Consider the following 19,899-nt stretch of genomic DNA (forward strand, 5'->3'; position numbering starts at 1 on the left):
GAAGGCGAACGGTATGTTAGCGTTCATTATGAAAGGATTAGAGTATAAGAGTAGGGAAGTCTTGCTGCCACTGTATAGGGCCCTGGTGAGACCACACCTGGAATACTGTGTGCAGTTTTGGTCTCCCCATTTAAGGAAGGATGTACTTGCCTTGGAGGGGGTGCAGCGTAGATTTACTGGGTTAGTGCCAGGGATGGAGGGGATGAGTTACGAGGAGAGGCTGACCAATTTGGGGCTATATTCTCTAGAATATAGAAGAATTAGAGGGATGTTATAGAAACCTATAAGATCATCAAAGGCATGATAGAGCAGATAGTGGGAGATTGCGTCCCCCGGTTGGAGAAACTAAAACCAGGGGTCACAACCTTAAAATCAGAGGCCAACCCTTTCGCACTGAGTTGAAGAAGAACTTCTTCACTCAAAGGGCAGTGAATGTATGGAACTCACTACCCCAAAGGGCTGTTGACGCTCAGTCCTCGAACATATTCAAGACTGAGATTGATAGGTTTCTTATTGCAAAAGGGACTAAGGGATATGGGGATAAGGCGGGGGGGGGGGGGGGGGGAGGCTGGCTGGGGTGGGGGGGGGATATGGGGATAAGGCAGGGGGTGGGGAGGCTGGGTGAGAGGGGGAGGCTGGCTGGGGTTGGGGGGATATGGGGATAAGGCAGGGGGGGTGGAGGCTGGGTTTGGGGGCATATGGGGATAAGGTAGGGTCAGGTTATTAGCTGGAGTTAGATTAGAAGATCAGCCATTGAATGGTGGGGCAAAGGCTCGAAGGGCCGAATGGCCTCCTCCTGCTCCTACATGTTATGTTATGTTAAACTACAGAGGAGAACTGAAAAAGGAAATAAGAGGCAAAGAAATTATATGAGATAAGATTAGTGGGTAACATAAAAGGGAACCTAAGGTCTTTTAAAGCATATAAAGAATAAAAGGTTAGTCAAAGGTAGGGGTGGGGTCCAATTAGGGACCAAAGAGGAAATCTTCTTGTGGAGTAGAGGGCACAACTGACGTATTGAATGAGGACTTTGCATCTGTCTTTACAAACAAAGAGGATGCAGCCAATGCCACAGTATGGGAGGAGAGGGGAGAGAAATTGGATAAGAATAAAAGAAGAGGAGGTACTCACGTAGATAAGTCACCTGGTCCGGACGGATGCATCCTAGGTTACTGAGGGAAGCAATGGTGGAAACAGCGGAGGCTCTGGCCACAATCTTTCAATCCTCCTTGGACACCAGGGTGGTGCCAGAGGACTGAGGAGTTGCAAATATACAAAAAGGGGCAGAAGGATAAACTCGGGAACTACAGGCCAGTGCCTAACGTCAGTAGTGGGGAAACTTCTGGAGACTATAATCCGGGACAATATAAACTTTCATTTAGAAAAATATGGGTTAATAAAGAACAGTCAACATGAAATTGTTAAAGACCGATCATGTCTAACAAACCTGATGATTTTTTGATGAAGTAACGGAGAGGGTGGATGAAGGGAGTGCAGTTGATGTCGTTTATACGGATTTTCAAAAGGCATTTGATAAAGTGACACATCAGAGACTTGTTAGTAAAACAGAAGCCCCCGGGATTAAAGGGACAGTGGCAGCGGATACAGAACTGTCTGGGAGACAGAAAGCACAGAGTGGTGGTGAACAGTTGTTTTTCTGACTGGAGGGGAGTGAGCAGTGGTGTCCCCCAGGGGGTCAGTATTGGGGCCACTGCTGTTTTTGATCCATATAAATGACATGGACTTGGGTATAGGAGGACAATTCCCAAGTTTGCAGATGATACTAAGCTGGAAAAGCAGTAAACAGTGCGGAGGATAGTAACAGACTGCAAATGGCCATAGACAGACTGGTAACACGGGCAGACACGGGGCAGATGAAGTTTAATGGGGAGAAATGCAAAGTGATCCATTTTGGGAGGAGGAATGAGGAGAGGAATATAAGCTGATGGGACAATCTTAAAGGGGTGAAGGGACCGAGAGACCTGGGGGTCATATAGTAAATCTCTGAAGGTGGCCGGACAGGGAGATACAGCTGTTAAAAAAGCATCCGGACACGAGGCTTTATAATTAGGGCCATAGAGTACACAAGTCAGGAAGTCATGATGAGGGTCACTCGGGGAGAGCAATCAGGACAGAGCGGAGGCTGAGGCTGAGGTCAGCACTCGGTCACTCGGAGCTGAGGCTGAGGATAGCACTCGGTCACTCGGGGCGGAGGCGGAGGCTGAGGTAAGCACTCGGTCACTCGGGACGGAGGCGGAGGCTGAGGTAAGCACTCGGTCACTCGGGACGGAGGCGGAGGCTGAGGTAAGCACTCGGTCACTCGGGGCGGAGGCTGAGGTAAGCACTCGGTCACTCGGGGCGGAGAAGGAGGCTGGGGTAAGCACTCAGTCACTCGGGGCGGAGGCTGAGGTCAGCACTCGGTCACTCGGAGCTGAGGCTGAGGATAACACTCGGTCACTCGGGGCGGAGGCGGAGGTAAGCACTCGGTCACTCGGGGCGGAGGCTGAGGTAAGCACTCGGTCACTCGGGGCGGAGGCTGAGCCTGGGATAAGCACTCAGTCACTCGGGGCGGAGGCGGAGGATAGCACTCGGTCACTTGGGGCGGAGGCTGAGGTAAGCACTTGGTCACACGGGGCGGAGGCGGAGGCTGGGGTAAGCACTCAGTCACTCGGGGCGGAGGCTGAGGATAGCACTCGGTCACTTGGGGCGGAGGCTGAGGTAAGCACTTGGTCACTCGGGGCGGAGGCGGAGGCTGAGGTAAGCACTCGGTCACTCGGGGCGGAGGCGGAGGCTGAGGATAGCACTCGGTCACTCGGGACGGAGGCGGAGGCTGAGGTAAGCACTCAGTCACTCGGGGCGGAGGCGGAGGCTGAGGTAAGCACTCAGTCACTCGGGGCGGAGGCTGAGGTAAGCACTCGGTCACTTGGGGCGGAGGCTGAGGAAAGCACTCGGGCACTCGGGACGGAGGCGGAGGCTGAGGGAAGCACTCGGTCACTCGGGGCAGAGGCGGAGGCTGAGGTAAGCACTCGGGGCGGAGGCGGAGGCTGAGGTAAGCACTCGGGGCGGAGGCGGAGGCTGAGGTAAGCTGTTGGAACTGTCGGAGCGACAAAAAAAGGAAAAGTGACATTGGTGCGACGTCATTGTTCATCAGCAGCGCCGGAGACAAACAGCCACAAACTGTCACAAACCACAACACTGACAGCAAAAAAACCAAAAAAACAAAAATAAAAAATATGTGAGAAGATGATGGCAGTGAAATGCGGGGACTGTGACACGTGAGAGTTAATGGAGGGCCCTGATCCCGGGCGACTGGATCTGCACCAAGTGTCTGCAGCTCAGGAAGCTCCAGCTGAGAGGAGCTGAGCCGGAAGCCGAGGTGCAGACACTGCGCTCCATCAGGGACAGTGAGAGGTTCCTGGACAGTATGATGGAGGAAACCATCACTCCCCTGAGGCTCGGGAGATGCTTGTATGTGGTTAATGCTCAAGGATAGGATGGTTTCATCAGTCCTGCAGATAATGGGACCCCTGAGAGGGGTGATCGAACCTTGGGCTTCAAACTTGTACAACGGATGTGAGGATTTGATGGGCCAGACACGTCAGGAGGTGGTCACCCCACCCCACACACCCGAGAGTTCAGACGGAAAATGGCTGTGTGACTGTCCGGCATGGTAGGAAGAGGGGACGGGTTGGGCAGAATGCCCCCAATTGTGTTGCTCTCTCAAACCGGTACTCTGTACTGAACATTGAGAGTGTTGATATCTCCAGGGAGAACAGTAAAAACAGATTGGTTGAACAGGAGGACATAGGTAACAGGAGCAATGCTGCTGTCAGAGGGTATACAACAGTGAGAGGTATAGACAGGCGTTTCTGTAACAGAAGACGGGAATCAAGGATGGTATGCTGCCTGCCCGGTGCAACAGTCTGAGACATCGTGGAACGGGTGGATAAAACTCTTCAGGGGGAAGAAGAACATTCAGAAGTGGTGGTCCAGGTTGGGATCGATGATATTGGTGAAAAAAAGGGCTAAGGCTCTACAGGGTGAATATCAAAAGCTGGGGAACATACTAAAGAATAGAACATCCAAGGTGGTGATCTCTGGATCTCGGGAAAATAAGTACCAGAATGACAGGATCAAGCATATGAATGCTTGGCTGGAGAAATGGTCCAGAAAAGAGGGCTTCGGGTTTCTGGATCATTGGGACCAGTTCTGGGGCAGGTGGGACCTGTATCACATGGATGGGTTACACCTTAACAGCGCTGGGGCGAACGTGCTTGCAGACAGGCTAACTAATGGTGTTGGGGAGGGGTTAAACTAGTTTTGAGGGGGGAAGGGAATGCAAAAAACAAAGAGCTGGAAAATGGAGAAATAAAACGGGGGAAGTGCAGAACAAGTCAAGTCGGTCTTGTAGTGCATGTACCTAAATGCACGGAGTTTAGCAAACAAGATTGGTGAGCTGCAGCTCAAGTGGTCACGGGGATACGATGTAGTAGCAGGAACAGACTTGGCTCAAACAAGGACAGGAATGGGGGCTGAATATTCATGGAAAGGGAATATTCCTGAATAGCCGTGGAAATGGTCGAGGTGCTGGAGGGCCCAAAACGGAATCTATCTGGTTAGAGTTAAGGAACAAAAAAGGAGCTGTTACTCTGGAAGGGGTATACTATAGACCACCAAATAGTGGGAAGGAAATAGATGAGCAGATCTGCAAGCAGATCTCAGACAGATGCAAGGCCAATAGAGTCGTGATAATGGGGGACTTTAATTATCCCAACATAGACTGAACAGTGCAAAGGGCAAGGAGGGGGAAAGATTCCTAAAATGCGTACAGGACAACTTTCTTGATCAGTACGTTTCCAGCCCAACAAGGAAGTTCTGGGGAATGAAGTAGGGCAAGTGGAGCAGGTTTCAGTGGGAGAGCATCTGGGCAATAGCGATCACAACATCATTAGATTCAGAGTGCATATGGAAAGAGACAAGGAACCATCTAAGGTGAAGATACTCAACTGGAAGAGGGCAAATTTCAGTGAGTTAAAAAGGGACCGGGCCAAGGTGGACTGGAAAGAAAGATTGGCAGGTAAAACAACTAAAGAGCAGTGGGAAGTCTTCAAGGATGAGATAGCTCACGGACAGAATAAATACATTCCCACAACAGGGAATAGTAGGGCAATTCCCTACTAAAATAGGGAAGGTAATTGTATCTAGAATGAAGCAGAAAAAGGAGGTGTATGACGAATGTCAAACCCAAGATACAGAAGACAACCAAATCGAATATAGGAAGTGCAGAAGAGGTTTGAAAAAGGAAATAAGAGCAAAGGCAAAAAGATTATACGAGAAAAGGTTAGCGGGTAACATGAAAGGGAATTCTAAAATATTTTACAAACATATCAAGGAAAAAAGGTTAGTCAAAGGTAGGGTGGGGCCAATTAAGGACTAAGGCGGAAATCTTACTGGGGAGGCAGAGGGCAATGGCTGATGTGCTGAATGAGTTCTTTGCATCTGTCTTCAGAAAAGAAATGGAAGCACCAAATGCCGCAGTATCGGAGGAGAGAGTATTGGAAATGGATAGGATAAGTATAAACAGAGAGGAAGTACTGAAAAGGTTGACTGGGCTGAAGGTAGATAAGTGGCCCGGTCCGGACGGGATGCAGCCGAGGTTCCTATGGGAGGTACGGGTACAAATAGTGGAGGCTGCGGCTACAATTTTTCAATCTTCGTTGGGCACAGGAGTGGTGCCCGAGGACTGGAGAGTGGCCAATGTGACTTCCCTGTACAAAAGGGGACAGAAGGACAAACCTGGGAACTACAGACCAGTACAGCCTAACATCAGTAGTGGGGAAACTCCTGGAGACTATAATCCGGGACAGAATACATCTTCACTTAGAAGAATATGGGTTAATTAGGGACAGGCAGCACGGATTTGTTAAAAGAAAATCTTGTCTAACAAATCTAATAGAATTTTTTGATGAGGTAACGGAGAGGGGATAAAGGCAGTGCAGTTGATATCGTTTATATGGACTGTCAAAAGGCATTTGACAAAGTGCCACATGAACGACTTGTAAGAAAGATAGAAGCCCACGGTATAAAAGGGACAGTGGCAGCGGATCCAGAACTCACTGGGAGACAGAGAGCAGAGAGTTGTGGTGAACGGCTGCTTTCCTGACTGGAGGGAAGTGTACAGTGGTGTCAGTATTGGGACCACTGCGAGAGAACAGAGAGACCTGGGGGCAGGTAACTGAATCCTTGAAGGTGTCATGACAGGGAGATACAGCTGTAAAAGGGCATATGGGATACCAGGCTTTATAAATAGGGGCATAGAGTACAAGAGTCAGGACGTTATGATTAACCGATATAAACACTGGTTAGGCCTCAGTTAGAATACTGCCCCAGTTCTGGGCACCTCACTATAGGAAGGATGTTAAGGCATTGGAAAGGGTACAGAGGGGATTTACGAGGATGGTACCAGGAATGAGGGACCGTGATGATGAGGAAAGGCTGGAGAGGTGAGGATTATTCTCATTGGAGCAGAGAAGGTTACGAGGACCTGATAGAGGTCTTCAAAATCATGAGGGGATTTGATGGGTTAGAAAGGGACAAACTGTTCCCACTGGTGGGTGTGTCGGTGACTTGAGGTCACAGATTCAAAATAGTCTCTAAAAGAAGCCGAGGAGAGAAGAAATATTTTCACGCAGTGAGTTGTTGGAATCTGGAACCCATTGCCTGAAAGGTCGGACGAGGCCGATTCCATAACTACTTTTAAAAACGCGGTGGACGGGTATTTGAGGAGGACGGGTTTGCAGGTTATGGGGAAAGGGCCGGGGACTGGGATTGACCAGGATGGTACCAGGAATGACGGACTTCAGTTATCAGAAGAGGTTAGAGAAGTGAGGATTACTCTCCTTGGGGCAGAGAAAGTTAAGAGGAGATTTAATAGAAGTTTTCAAATTGATGAGGGGATTTGATAGGGTGAACAGGAGAAACTATTCCCACTGGCGGGTGGGTCGGTAACTCGAGGGCACTGATTTAATATAGTTGTTAAAAGAAACAGAGGGGAGGGGAGGAGAAATGTTTTCACAGCGAGTTGTTGGGATCTGGAATTTTTGCCTGAGAGCCCGGTGGGAGCCGATTAAATAATAGCTTTTAAGAGAAAAGTAGATAATTATTTGGGAGGACAAGCTTACAGGGCTATGGGGAGAGAGCGGGGGAGTGGGGTTGATCAGGGCTATGGGGAGAGAGCGGGGGAGTGGGGTTGATCAGGGCTATGGGGAGATAGCGGAGGAGTGAGGTTGATCAGGGCTATGGGGAGAGAGTGGGGGAGTGGGGTTGATCGGGGCTATGGGGAGATAGCGGAGGACTGAGGTTGATCGGGGCTATGGGGAGAGCGCGAGGGAGTGGGGTTGATCAGGGCTATGGGGAGATAGCGGAGGAGTGAGGTTGATCAGGGCTATGGGGAGAGCGGAGGAGTGGCGTCGATCAAGGCTATGGGGAGAGAGCGGGGGAGTGGGGTTGATCGGGGCTATGGGGAGAGAGCAGGGGAGTGGGGTTAATCAGGGCTATGGGCAGAGCGCGGGGGAGTGGGGTTGATCAGGGCTATGGGGAGAAAGTGGAGGAGTTGGGTTGATAAGGGGTATGGGGAGAAAGCGGGGGAGTGGGTTTGATCAGAGCTATGTGGAGAGCGCGGAGGAGTGGGGTTGATAAGGGGTATTGGGAGAGAGCGGGGGAGTGGGTTTGATCAGAGCTATGTGGAGAGAGTGATGGAGTGGGGTTGATCAGGGCTATGGGGGGGGAGTGGGGTTGATCAGGGCTATGGGAGAAAGTGGGGGAGTTGGGTTGATCAGGGCTATGGGGAGAGAACGGGGGAGTGGGGTTGATCAGGGCTATGGGGAGAGAACGGGGGAGTGGGGTTGATCAGGGCTATGGGGAGAGACAGGGCCAGTGGGGTTGATCAGGGCTATGGGGAGAGCGCGGGGGAGTGGGGTTGATCAGGGCTATGGGGAGAGCGGGGGAGTGGGGTTGATTAGGGCAATGGGGAGAGAGCGGGGGAGTGGGGTTGATCAGGGCTATGGGGAGAGTGTGGGGGAGTCGGGTTGATCAGGGCTATGGGGAGACAGCGGATCAGTGGGGTTGATCAGGGCTTTGGGGAGAGCGCGGGGGAGTGGGGTTGATCAGGGCTATGGGGAGAGCGCGGGGGAGTGGGGTTGATCAGGGCTAAGGGGAGGGAGGGGGGAGTGGCGTTGATCAGGGCTATGGGGAGAGCGCAGGGCAGTGGGGTTGATCAGGGCTATGGGGAGAAAGTGGGGGAGTGGGGTTGATCAGGGCTATGGGGAGAGAGAGGGGGAATGGGTTTGATCGGGGCTATGGGGAGAGAGCGGGGGAGTGGGGTTGATCGGGGCTATGGGGAGAGAGCGGGGGAGTGGGGTTGATCGGGGCTATGGGGAGAGAGCGGGGAGTGGGGTTGATCAGGGCTATGGGGAGAGAGTGGGGGAGTGGGGATGATCAGGGCTATGGGGAGAGAGAGGGAGATTTGGGTTGATCAGGGCTGTGGGGACAGAGCGGGGGAGTGGGGTTAATCAGTGGTATGGGGAGAGAGTGGGGGAGTCGGGTTGATCAGGACTATGGGGAGAGAGCGGGGGAGTACGGTTGACAAGGGCTATGGGGAGAGCGCTGGGGAGTGGGGTCGATCAGTGCTATGGGGAGAGCGCGGGGGAGTGGGGTTTATCACGGCTATGGGGAGAGAGCGGGGGAGTGGGGAGCGGGGGAGATTAGGGCTATGGGGATAGAGCGGGTGAGTGGGGTTAATCAGGGCTATGGGGAGAGAGCGGGGGAGTGAGATTGATCAGGTCTCTGGGGAGAGCGCGGGGGAGTGGCTTCGATCAGTGATATGGGGAGAGCGGGGAGGTGTGGGGTCAATCAGGGCTATGGGGAGAGAGCGGCGGAGTGGGGTTTGAACAGGGCTATGGGGAGAGAGAGGGGGATTGGGTTTGATCAGGGCTATGGGGAGAGAGGGTGAGTGGGGTTGATCAGGGCTAAGGGGAGAGAGGGGGAGTGGGGTTGATCAGGGCTATGGGGAGAGAGTGGGGGAGTGTGGTTGATCAGGGCTATGGGGAGAGAGGGGGAGTGGGGTTGATCAGGGCTATGAGGAGAGGGCGTGGGAATTGGGTTGATCAGGGCTGTGGGGACAGAGCGGGGGAGTCGGGTTAATCAGTGCTATGGGGAGAGAGTGGGGGAGTACGGTTGACAAGGGCTATGGGGAGAGCGCTGGGGAGTGGGGTCGATCAGTGCTATGGGGAGAGCACGGGGGAGTGGGGTTGATCAGGGCTATGGGGAGAGAGGGGGAGTGGGGTTGATCAGGGCTATGGGGAGAGAGGAGGAGTGGGGTTGATCAGGGCTATGGGGAGAGCGCGGGGGAGTTTGGTTGATCAGGTCTATGGGGAGAGCGCGGGGGAGTGGGGTTGATCAGGGCTATGGGGAGAGCGCGGGGGAGCTTGGTTGATCACTGCTATGGGGAGAGCGCGGGGGAGTGGGGTTGATCAGGGCTATGGGGAGAAAGTGGGAGAGTTCGGTTGATCAGGGCTATGGGGAGAATGTGGGGGAGTTGGGTTGATTGGGGCTGTAGGGAGAGGGCGGGGGAGTGGGGTTGATCAGGGCTATGGGGAGGGAGGGGGAGTGGGATCGTTGAGATCTATGGGAGTGAGCGGGAAAGTGTAGTTGATCAGGGCTGTGGGGAGAGAGAGGGGGAGTGGGGTTGATCAGGGCTATGGGGAGAGAGGGGGGAGTGGGGTTGATCAGGGCTATGGGGAGAGCGCTGGGGTGTGGGGTTGATCGGGGCTATGGGGAGAGAGCGGGGGAGTGGGGTTGATCGGGGCTATGGGGAGAGCGGGGGAGTGGGGTTGATCGGGGCTATGGGGACAGCGGGGGAGTGGGGTTAATCAGGGCTATGGGGAGAGAGGGGGAGTGGGGTTGATCAGGGCTATGGTGAGAGAGGAGGAGTGGGGTTGATCAGGGCTATGGGGAGAGAGGGGGAGTGGGGTTGATCAGGGCTATGGGGAGAGAGGAGGAGTGGGGTTGATCAGGGCTATGGGGAGAGCGCGGGGGAGTTTGTTGATCAGGTCTATGGGGAGAGCGCGGGGGAGTTTGGTTGATCAGGTCTATGGGGAGAGCGCGGGGGAGTGGGGTTGATCAGGGCTATGGGGAGAGCACGGGGGAGTTTGGTCGATCACTGCTACGGGGAGAGCGCGGGGGAGTGGGGTTGATCAGGGCTATGGGGAGAGCGTGGGGGAGTGGGGTTGATCAGGGCTATGGGGAGAAAGTGGGAGAGTTCGGTTGATCAGGGCTATGGGGAGAATGTGGGGGAGTTAGGTTGATTGGGGCTGTAGGGAGAGGGCGGGGGAGTGGGGTTGATCAGGGCTATGGGAGGGAGGGGGAGTGGGATCGTTGAGATCTATGGGAGTGAGCGGGAAAGTGTAGTTGATCAGGGCTGTGGGGAGAGAGAGGGGGAGTGGGGTTGATCAGGGCTATGGGGAGAGACAGGGCCAGTGGGGTTGATCAGGGCTATGGGGAGAGAGGGGGGAGTGGGGTTGATCGGGGCTATGGGGAGAGCGCAGTGGAGATGGGTTGATTAGAACTATTGGGAGTGGGTGGGGAGTGGGGTTGATCGGGGCTATGGGGAGAGAGCGGGGGAGTGGGGTTGATCGGGGCTATGGGGAGAGAGCGGGGGAGAGGGGTTGATCGGGGCTATGGGGAGACAGCGGGGGAGTGGGGTTAATCAGGGCTATGGGGAGAGAGCGGGGGAGTGAGATTGATCAGGTCTCTGGGGAGAGCGCGGGTGAGTGGCTTCGATCAGTGATATGGGGAGAGCGCTGGGGTGTGGGGTCAATGAGGGCTATGGGGAGAGAGCGGCGGAGTGTGGTTTGAACAGGGCTGTGGGGAGAGAGAGGGGTAATGGTGTTGATCAGGGCTATGGGGAGATCGGGGGAGTGGGTTTGATCAGGGCTATGGGAGAGCGCGGGGGAGTTGGGTTGATCAGGGCGATGGGGAGAGAGTGGGGGAGTGGGGTTGATCAGGGCTATGGGGAGTGAGCGGGGGAGTGGAGTTGATCGGGGCTATGGGGAGACAGCGGGGGAGTCGGTTTGATTAGGGCTATGGGGAGAGAGAGAGAGAGTGGGGTTAATCAGGTCTCTGGGAAGAGCGCGGGGGAGTGGCTTCAATCAGTGATATGGGGAGAGCGCGCGGGTGTGGGGTCAATGAGGGCTATGGGGAGAGAGCGGCGGAGTGGGGTTTGAACAGGGCTGTGGGGAGAGAGGGGTAGTGGGGTTGATCAGGGCTATGGGGAGAGAGGGGGAGTGGGGTTGATCAGGGCTATGGGGAGAGAGGGGGAGTGGGGTTGATCAGGGCTATGGGGAGAGAGGGGGAGTGGGGTTGATCAGGGCTTTGGGGAGAGAGGGGGAGTGGGGTTGATCAGGGCTTTGGGGAGAGAGGGGGAGTGGGGTTGATCAGGGTTGGGGGAGGGGGGAGTGGGGTTGATCAGGGCTTGGGGAGAGAGGGGGAGTGGGGTTGATCAGGGCTTGGGGAGAGAGGGGGAGTGGGTTGATCAGGGCTTTGGGGGAGAGGGGAGTGGGGTTGATCAGGGCTTTGGGGAGAGAGGGGGAGTGGGGTTGATCAGGGCTTTGGGAGAGAGGGGGAGTGGGGTTGATCAGGGCTTTGGGGAGAGAGGGGGAGTGGGGTTGATCAGGGCTTTGGGGAGAGAGGGGGAGTGGGGTTGATCAGGGCTTTGGGGAGAGAGGGGGAGTGGGGTTGATCAGGGCTATGTACCTACACACAGTGAGAGTTTAGGGTGTGTACCCACACAAAGCTTCTGAGGACATTTGAGGAGCTGAAATCTCAGTAAAATCTGGACACAGTATAAGAACATAAGCATTAGGAGCAGGAGTCGGCCATTCGTCCCCTCGAGCCTGTGCCCCGCCATTCGATAAGATCACGGCTGATCTCCTGACCGGACTCTAATTACCCGCTCTCTCCCCATATCCCCTAATCCCTCTGTTGTTTAAACGTCTGTCAGTCTCAGCCTTGAAGATGTTGAAGGACTGACATCTACAGCCTTCGGGGGGAGTGGATTCCATAAAGTCACTGCCCTCTGAGTGAAGATATGTTTCCTCAACTCTGTTCTAAAAGGCTGACCCTTAATTTTCAGACTGTGACCCCCGGTTACAGATTCTCCCACCGGGGAAACAGACCCTCAGTGTCTACTTTATCCGCCCTTTAAGAATCTTATGTTTCACTAAGATCTCCCCTAATTCTTCTGTACTCCAGAGAATACAGCCCTTGTTCCTCACTCCCTTCGTCTCGCTCCCTCCCTTCCCATTTTCTGGTCTCTTTTCGACCGCGCCTTAGGTCACCTTCCCACCCCTCCCCCTGGCTCGGTCCCGGGATCCGTTACTGTAAAGCGCTCTGAGACGCCGTCCGGCATGGAAGGCGCTATATAAATCCAAGTTGTTGTTGTAGTTTATTCAGCCTCTCCTCATAGGTCAGTCCCCTCATCCCAGGCACTAACCGAGTGAATCTACGCTGCACCCCCTCGAGGGCAAGTATGTCCTTTTTTAAATAAGGAGACCAACACTGCACACAATACTGTCGGTGCGGTCTCACCAAAGCCCTATATAGCTGCAGCGAGACTTCCCTACTCTTGTACTCTAAACCTTTGGCAATGAACGCTAATATGCCGTTCGCCTTCTCAGTTGCTGCTGAACCTGCAAACTAACTTTTTGAGACTGGTGTACACGGACACCCAAATCCCTCTGAACACTAACACTGTCTAATCTCTCCCCCTCTAGAAAATAATCTGTTTTTCTATTTTTGCTGCCGAGGTGAATAACTTCACACTTCCCCACATTAAATTCCATCTGCCACCGACTCGCCCACTCCCCTCGCCTGTCTATATCCCATTGCAATCTTTTGCATCATCCTCAGAGCTCACTCTCCCACCGAGTTTAGTGTCATCCGCAAATTTAGATACGTTACATTCAATGTCCTCGTCCGGATCATTGATGTAAATTGTAAATGGCTGAGGCCCAAACACTGATCCTTGTGGCACTCCCCAAGTCACCTCCTGCCAATTCGAGAATGACCCGTTTATCCCTACTCTCTGTTTTCTACCCCTTATCCACTCTTCAATCCATGTTAATATGTTCCCATTAATCCCGTGGGCCTTAACCTTGTGCAATAGCCTTTTGTGTGGCACTTTGTCAAATGCCTTCTTAAAACCTAAATATACTACATCTACTGGTTCCCCCCTCTCTAACCTGCAGATACATCTTCAAAACACTCTAAAAGATTAGTGAAGCGTGACTTCCCTTTTGTAAAGCCGTGTTGACTGCCTACTCTTGTTATGGTCTTCCAGGAATCCCATAACCACATCCTTAATTAAGGACTCAAGAATTTTCCCTATCACTGAAGTCAGACTAACTGGTCTATAGTGCCCCATCTTTTCTCTCCCACCCTCTTAAATAGTGGTGTCACGTTTGCAATCTTCCAATCAATGGGAACGATTCCAGAATCCAGAGAATTTTGGAAGATCAAAGGCAAGCCATCCACTATCTCAGTAGTCACCTCTTTATAAACCCTAGGATGTAGGCCATCAGGTCCAGGGGATTTATCAGTTTTAAGACCTGACAATTTACTTAAAACCATTTCTTTACTAATATTAATTCCCCCAAGTTGCTCGCTAACATTGTCTTCTTGGTTCCCCTCTATTCTTGGTAGGTTTTCAGTGTCTTCTCAGGTGAAGACAGTAGCAAAGTACTTGTTTAATGACTCTGCCATGTCTTTGTCCCCTACTGTAATTCCCCCCGTCTCTGCCTGTAGCGGACCCACATTTACCTTTGACAGCCTCTCCCAATCCTCGGGTTTACTCCTCATTTTAGCTGTTTTATAGGCTTCTTCCTTTAACTTTATACTGTCCCGAACTACTCCAGTTAGCCACGGTTGGGCCACCTTTCCCGTGGCATTCTTAGTCCTCAAAGGAATATGTGCTCGCTGGGAATTTTGCACTATCTGCTTAAACGTCTGCCATTGCTGGTCTACTGTCAAATCCTTCAGTCTAAGTTCCCAGTTTATTTTAGCTAAATCCTCTCTCATACCAGCAAAGTTGGCTCTACTTAAATTTAAGACCTTTGTTTCGGACTTAACTACTTCTCTCTCTAACTTAATGCTAAATTCCATCATAGCCTTAATTTCCAGTTTGCTGATCAGTCCTGTTTCATTACACAAAACAAGGGCTAATATGGCCTGTTCCCTGGTTGGCCCCTCGGCACGCTGATCGAGATAATTATCCCTCATTCTATAAACTCTTCCTCTATCATACTTTTTCCCAATTTGGTTGTCCCAGTCTATATGCAGATTAAAATCACCCACAATTAATGATTTTCCTTTACTCTATGCTCTGCTAATTTCCTGATTTATACCTTGAGAGATACTGTGACTGCTGTTCGGGGGTCTATAAACTACTCCCACTGGTGTTTTCTGGCCCTTGTTGTTACGTACCTCTACCCACACTGACTCTACTTCCTGCTCTTCTGATTTAAAATCTTTCCTCTCTACTGTTTTTATCCAATCCTTTTTTAGTTTACTCACTGGTTACATTCAGTCGTGTCCCTTGCCCACAGATAGGTCCCCCCGCACAGCAGCGATAGACGGCAGTGTCACTGACTTTCACGTGTTCAAATTTGAGAATGTAGGTGTTATTGGAGATGAATCTGTACGGCTTGAGATGACGAGAGGATCCTGAGGGGTATGATTTCCTGCCATCTATTCGATGTGTTAAAATCCACTTGCTCTGCTGTCCCGGGAGATGTTGGTACCAGTTTACATCGGTGCGGCTCACGTCGCCGTCCTTCATGATGCACTGAAACCAGGCCGAGTGTCCTTGTGTGACACGTTCCAGGGTCGGGGACTGAATGAGGAGATGAACAGCACCTTTAAGGGACAAATCTCCGTCAGTTACAGTCCAACCTGGAGGGAACAGTCCTACACTGATCACAGGCAATTAGTTTGTTTCAAATCAGTGACTAAACTAAATATTGTCACTAACATTACATTAAATTATAACAATTATATAATACATTTGATTGTATAATCCAACGTGAAGATTCTCCTCAATGGGACAGACCAAAGCTTTTATCTAATCCCAGAGAGTGACCGATTGATTATTGTTTTATTTTCTTGAGGGATTATTATCAGGTGTGTGAGTAAGGAACTTGCCCAAGGTTTTGCCGGGAATCGAATCCAGATCTCTCGCTTGCGAGCCAAATGCTCCAAACACTGAGCTACAGGACTGCTGTATAACACAGGACTCGTGTATAGCTACAGGATTCCCGTACAATATTACATCATGTAACAGTGCTCTGGGGGACTGCAGACCCGTCTGCTTCAGAACCAGTACAATCAGATGCCAATCACATTGGTTATTTACCAGAGGTCTTACCTTGAGGCAAACTTCACTCCAAAGCTTTGCCCTTCCCTGGAGGTCTGACTGGTTCAGGATTGAGCAGGTTTGGGCACGGTTCCTGATGCCTGGCTTGATAACAGGCACCAGGAACAAAAGGGGTGTAGAGGTGTTGGCAGGCAGGATAGATAGTTTGGTTATCATAGAACCGTAGAATTATACAGCACAGAAGGAGGCCATTCGGCCCATTGAGTCTGTGCCAGCTCTTTGAAAAGAGCTATGGAATTCTCCCCCGCGCTCTCCCCAGAGCCCTGCACACCTGTCTCCCCCAAATAATTATCTACGATGTTCTATTCTTTAGTATGTTCCCCAGCTTTTGATATTCACCCTGTAGAGCCTTAGCCCTTTTTTTCACCAATATCATCGATCCCAACCTGGACCACCACTTCTGAATGTTCTTCTTCCCCCTGAAGAGTTTTATCCACCCGTTCCACGATGTCTCAGACTGTTGCACCGGGCAGGCAGCATACCATCCTTGATTCCCGTCTTCTGTTACAGAAACGCCTGTCTATACCTCTCACTGTTGTATACCCTCTGACAGCAGCATTGCTCCTGTTACCTATGTCCTCCTGTTCAACCAATCTGTTTTTACTGTTCTCCCTGGAGATATCAACACTCTCAATGTTCAGTACAGAGTACCGGTTTGAGAGAGCAACACAATTGGGGGCATTCTGCCCAACCCGTCCCCTCTTCCTACCATGCCGGACAGTCACACAGCCATTTTCCGTCTGAACTCTCGGGTGTGTGGGGTGGGGTGACCACCTCCTGACGTGTCTGGCCCATCAAATCCTCACATCCGTTGTACAAGTTTGAAGCCCAAGGTTCGATCACCCCTCTCAGGGGTCCCATTATCTGCAGGACTGATGAAACCATCCTATCCTTGAGCATTAACCACATACAAGCATCTCCCGAGCCTCAGGGGAGTGATGGTTTCCTCCATCATACTGTCCAGGAACCTCTCACTGTCCCTGATGGAGCGCAGTGTCTGCACCTCGGCTTCCGGCTCAGCTCCTCTCAGCTGGAGCTTCCTGAGCTGCAGACACTTGGTGCAGATCCAGTCGCCCGGGATCAGGGCCCTCCATTAACTCTCACATGTGAGAGTGACTCAGTCACTCGGGGCCTCCGCCCCGAGTGACTGAGTGCTTACCTCAGCCTCCGCCTCCGTCCCGAGTGACCGAGTGCTATCCTCAGCCTCCGCCTCCGCCCCGAGTGACCGAGTGCTTACCTCAGCCTCTGCCCCGAGTGACCAAGTGCTTACCTCAGCCTCCGCCCCAAGTGACCGAGTGCTATCCTCAGACTCCGCCCCGAGTGACCGAGTGCTTACCTCAGCCTCCGCCCCGAGTGACCGAGTGCTTACCTCCGCCTTCGCCCCGAGTGACCGAGTGCTATCCTCAGGCTCAGCTCCGAGTGACCGAGTGCTGACCTCAGCCTCCGCCCCGAGTGACTGAGTGCTTACCCCAGCCTCCGTCTCCGCCCCGAGTGACCGAGTGCTTACCTCAGCCTCCGCCCCGAGTGACCGAGTGCTTACCTCAGCCTCCGCCTCCGTCCCGTGACCGAGTGCTTACCTCAGCCTCCGCCTCCGTGCCGAGTGACCGAGTGCTTACCTCAGCCTCCGCCTCCGCCCCGAGTGACCGAGTGCTATCCTCAGCCTCAGCTCCGAGTGACCGAGTGCTGACCTCAGCCTCAGCCTCCGCTCTGTCCTGATTGCTCTCCCCGAGTGACCCTCATCATGACTTCCTGACTTGTGTACTCTATGGCCCTAATTATAAAGCCTCGTGTCCGGATGCTTTTTTAACAGCTGTATCTCCCTGTCCGGCCACCTTCAGAGATTTACTATATGACCCCCAGGTCTCTCGGTCCCTTCACCCCTTTAAGATTGTCCCATCAGCTTATATTCCTCTCCTCATTCCTCCTCCCAAAATGGATCACTTTGCATTTCTCCCCATTAAACTTCATCTGCCCCGTGTCTGCCCGTGTTACCAGTCTGTCTATGGCCATTTGCAGTCTGTTACTATCCTCCGCACTGTTTACTGCTTTTCCAGCTTAGTATCATCTGCAAACTTGGGAATTGTCCTCCTATACCCAAGTCCATGTCATTTATATGGATCAAAAACAGCAGTGGCCCCAATACTGACCCCCTGGGGGACACCACTGCTCACTTCCCTCCAGTCAGAAAAACAACTGTTCACCACCACTCTGTGCTTTCTGTCTCCCAGACAGTTCTGTATCCGCTGCCACTGTCCCTTTAATCCCGGGGGCTTCTGTTTTACTAACAAGTCTCTGATGTGTCACTTTATCAAATGCCTTTTGAAAATCTGTATAAACGACATCAACTGCACTCCCTTCATCCACCCTCTCCGTTACTTCATCAAAAAATCATCAGGTTTGTTAGACATGATCGGTCTTTAACAATTTCATGTTGACTGTTCTTTATTAACCCATATTTTTCTAAATGAAAGTTTATATTGTCCCGGATTATAGTCTCCAGAAGTTTCCCCACTACTGACGTTAGGCACTGGCCTGTAGTTCCCGAGTTTATCCTTCTGCCCCTTTTTGTATATTTGCAACTCCTCAGTCCTCTGGCACCACCCTGGTGTCCAAGGAGGATTGAAAGATTGTGGCCAGAGCCTCCGCTGTTTCCACCATTGCTTCCCTCAGTAACCTAGGATGCATCCGTCCGGACCAGGTGACTTATCTACGTGAGTACCTCCTCTTCTTTTATTCTTATCCAATTTCTCTCCCCTCTCCTCCCATACTGTGGCATTGGCTGCATCCTCTTTGTTTGTAAAGACAGATGCAAAGTCCTCATTCAATACGTCAGTTGTGCCCTCGACTCCACAAGAAGATTTCCTCTTTGGTCCCTAATTGGACCCCACCCCTACCTTTGACTAACCTTTTATTCTTTATATGCTTTAAAAGACCTTAGGTTCCCTCTTATGTTACCCACTAATCTTATCTCATATAATTTCTTTGCCTCTTATTTCCTTTTTCAGTTCTCCTCTGTAGTTTAACATAACATAACATGTAGGAGCAGGAGGAGGCCATTCGGCCCTTCGAGCCTTTGCCCCACCATTCAATGGCTGATCTTCTAATCTAACTCCAGCTAATAACCTGACCCTACCTTATCCCCATATGCCCCCAAACCCAGCCTCCACCCCCCCCTGCCTTATCCCCATATCCCCCCCACCCCAGCCAGCCTCCCCCTCTCCCCCAGCCTCCCCACCCCCTGCCTTATCCCCATATCCCCCCCCACCCCAGCCAGCCTCCCCCCCCCCCCCCGCCTTATCCCCATTCCCTTAATCCCTTTTGCAATAAGAAACCTATCCATCTCAGTCTTGAATATGTTCGAGGACTGAGCGTCAACAGCCCTTTGGGGTAGTGAGTTCCATACATTCACTGCCCTTTGAGTGAAGAAGTTCTTCCTCTACTCAGTGCGAAAGGGTTGGCCTCTGATTTTAAGGTTGTGACCCCTGGTTTTAGTTTCTCCAACCGGGGGACGCAATCTCCCACTATCTGCTCTATCATGGCCTTTGATGATCTTATAGGTTTCTATAACATCCCTCTAATTTTTCTATATTCTAGAGAATATAGGCCCAAATTGGTCAGCCTCTCCTCGTAACTCATCCCCTTCATCCCTGGCACTAACCCAGTAAATCTACGCTGCACCCCCTCCAAGGCAAGTACATCCTTCCTTAAATGGGGAGACCAAAACTGGACACAGTATTCCAGGTGTGGTCTCACCAGGGCCCTATACAGTGGCAGCAAGACTTCCCTACTCTTATACTCTAATCCTTTCATAATGAACGCTAACATACCGTTCGCCTTCCTAATCGCTGCCGCACCTGCAGACTAACTTTCTGTGATTGTGTACAAGGACACCCAAGTCCCTCTGGACGCTGACACATTCCAATCTCTCCCCTTCTAAACAATAACCCGCTCTACTGTTTTTGCTCCGGAGGTGGATGACTTCTCACTTCCCTACATTATACTTCATGTCCCACCTACCTGCCCAATCACCTAACCTATCTATGTCGCGCTGCATTTTTTTAATGTCGTCCTCTGTGTTGGCACTTCCTCTTAGTTTTGTGTCATCCGCAAATTTAGATATATTAACTTTGATGTCCTCATCAAGATCGTTGATATAGATGGTAAATAGCTGAGGCCCAAGGACTGATCCTTGTGGCACTCCAGTAGTCACATCCCGCCAATCTGAAAAGGACCCGTTTATCCTACTCTTTGTTTCCCACCCGTTAACCATTCCCCAATCCACGTTAATATGTTCCCCCCAATTCCATGGGCCCTTATCTTTTGGACTAACCTTTTATGCGGCACCTTATCGAATGCCTTCTGGAAGTCCAAATAGACCACAACAATGATTCACCCTTATCGAGTTTACTGGA

At 51.8% G+C, this 19,899-nt stretch overlaps 1 protein-coding gene across 1 annotated transcript in view; it reads right to left on the reverse strand.

Moving 5' to 3' along the window:
- Positions 1 to 14,961, reverse strand: part of LOC103172311 — a 32,503-nt gene extending 17,542 nt beyond the window's left edge. The window contains exon 1 of the mRNA XM_042346174.1: positions 14,629 to 14,961. Coding sequence (XP_042202108.1) covers positions 14,629 to 14,893 — 265 coding nt within the window. The 5' untranslated portion in view covers positions 14,894 to 14,961. The remainder of the gene's footprint in view (positions 1 to 14,628) is intronic.
- Between the last annotated feature and the right edge of the window lie 4,938 nt (positions 14,962 to 19,899).

The sequence above is a fragment of the Callorhinchus milii genome, unplaced genomic scaffold (assembly GCF_018977255.1).
Source record: "Callorhinchus milii isolate IMCB2004 unplaced genomic scaffold, IMCB_Cmil_1.0 Scaffold370, whole genome shotgun sequence".
Taxonomy (NCBI): Eukaryota; Metazoa; Chordata; class Chondrichthyes; order Chimaeriformes; family Callorhinchidae; genus Callorhinchus; species Callorhinchus milii.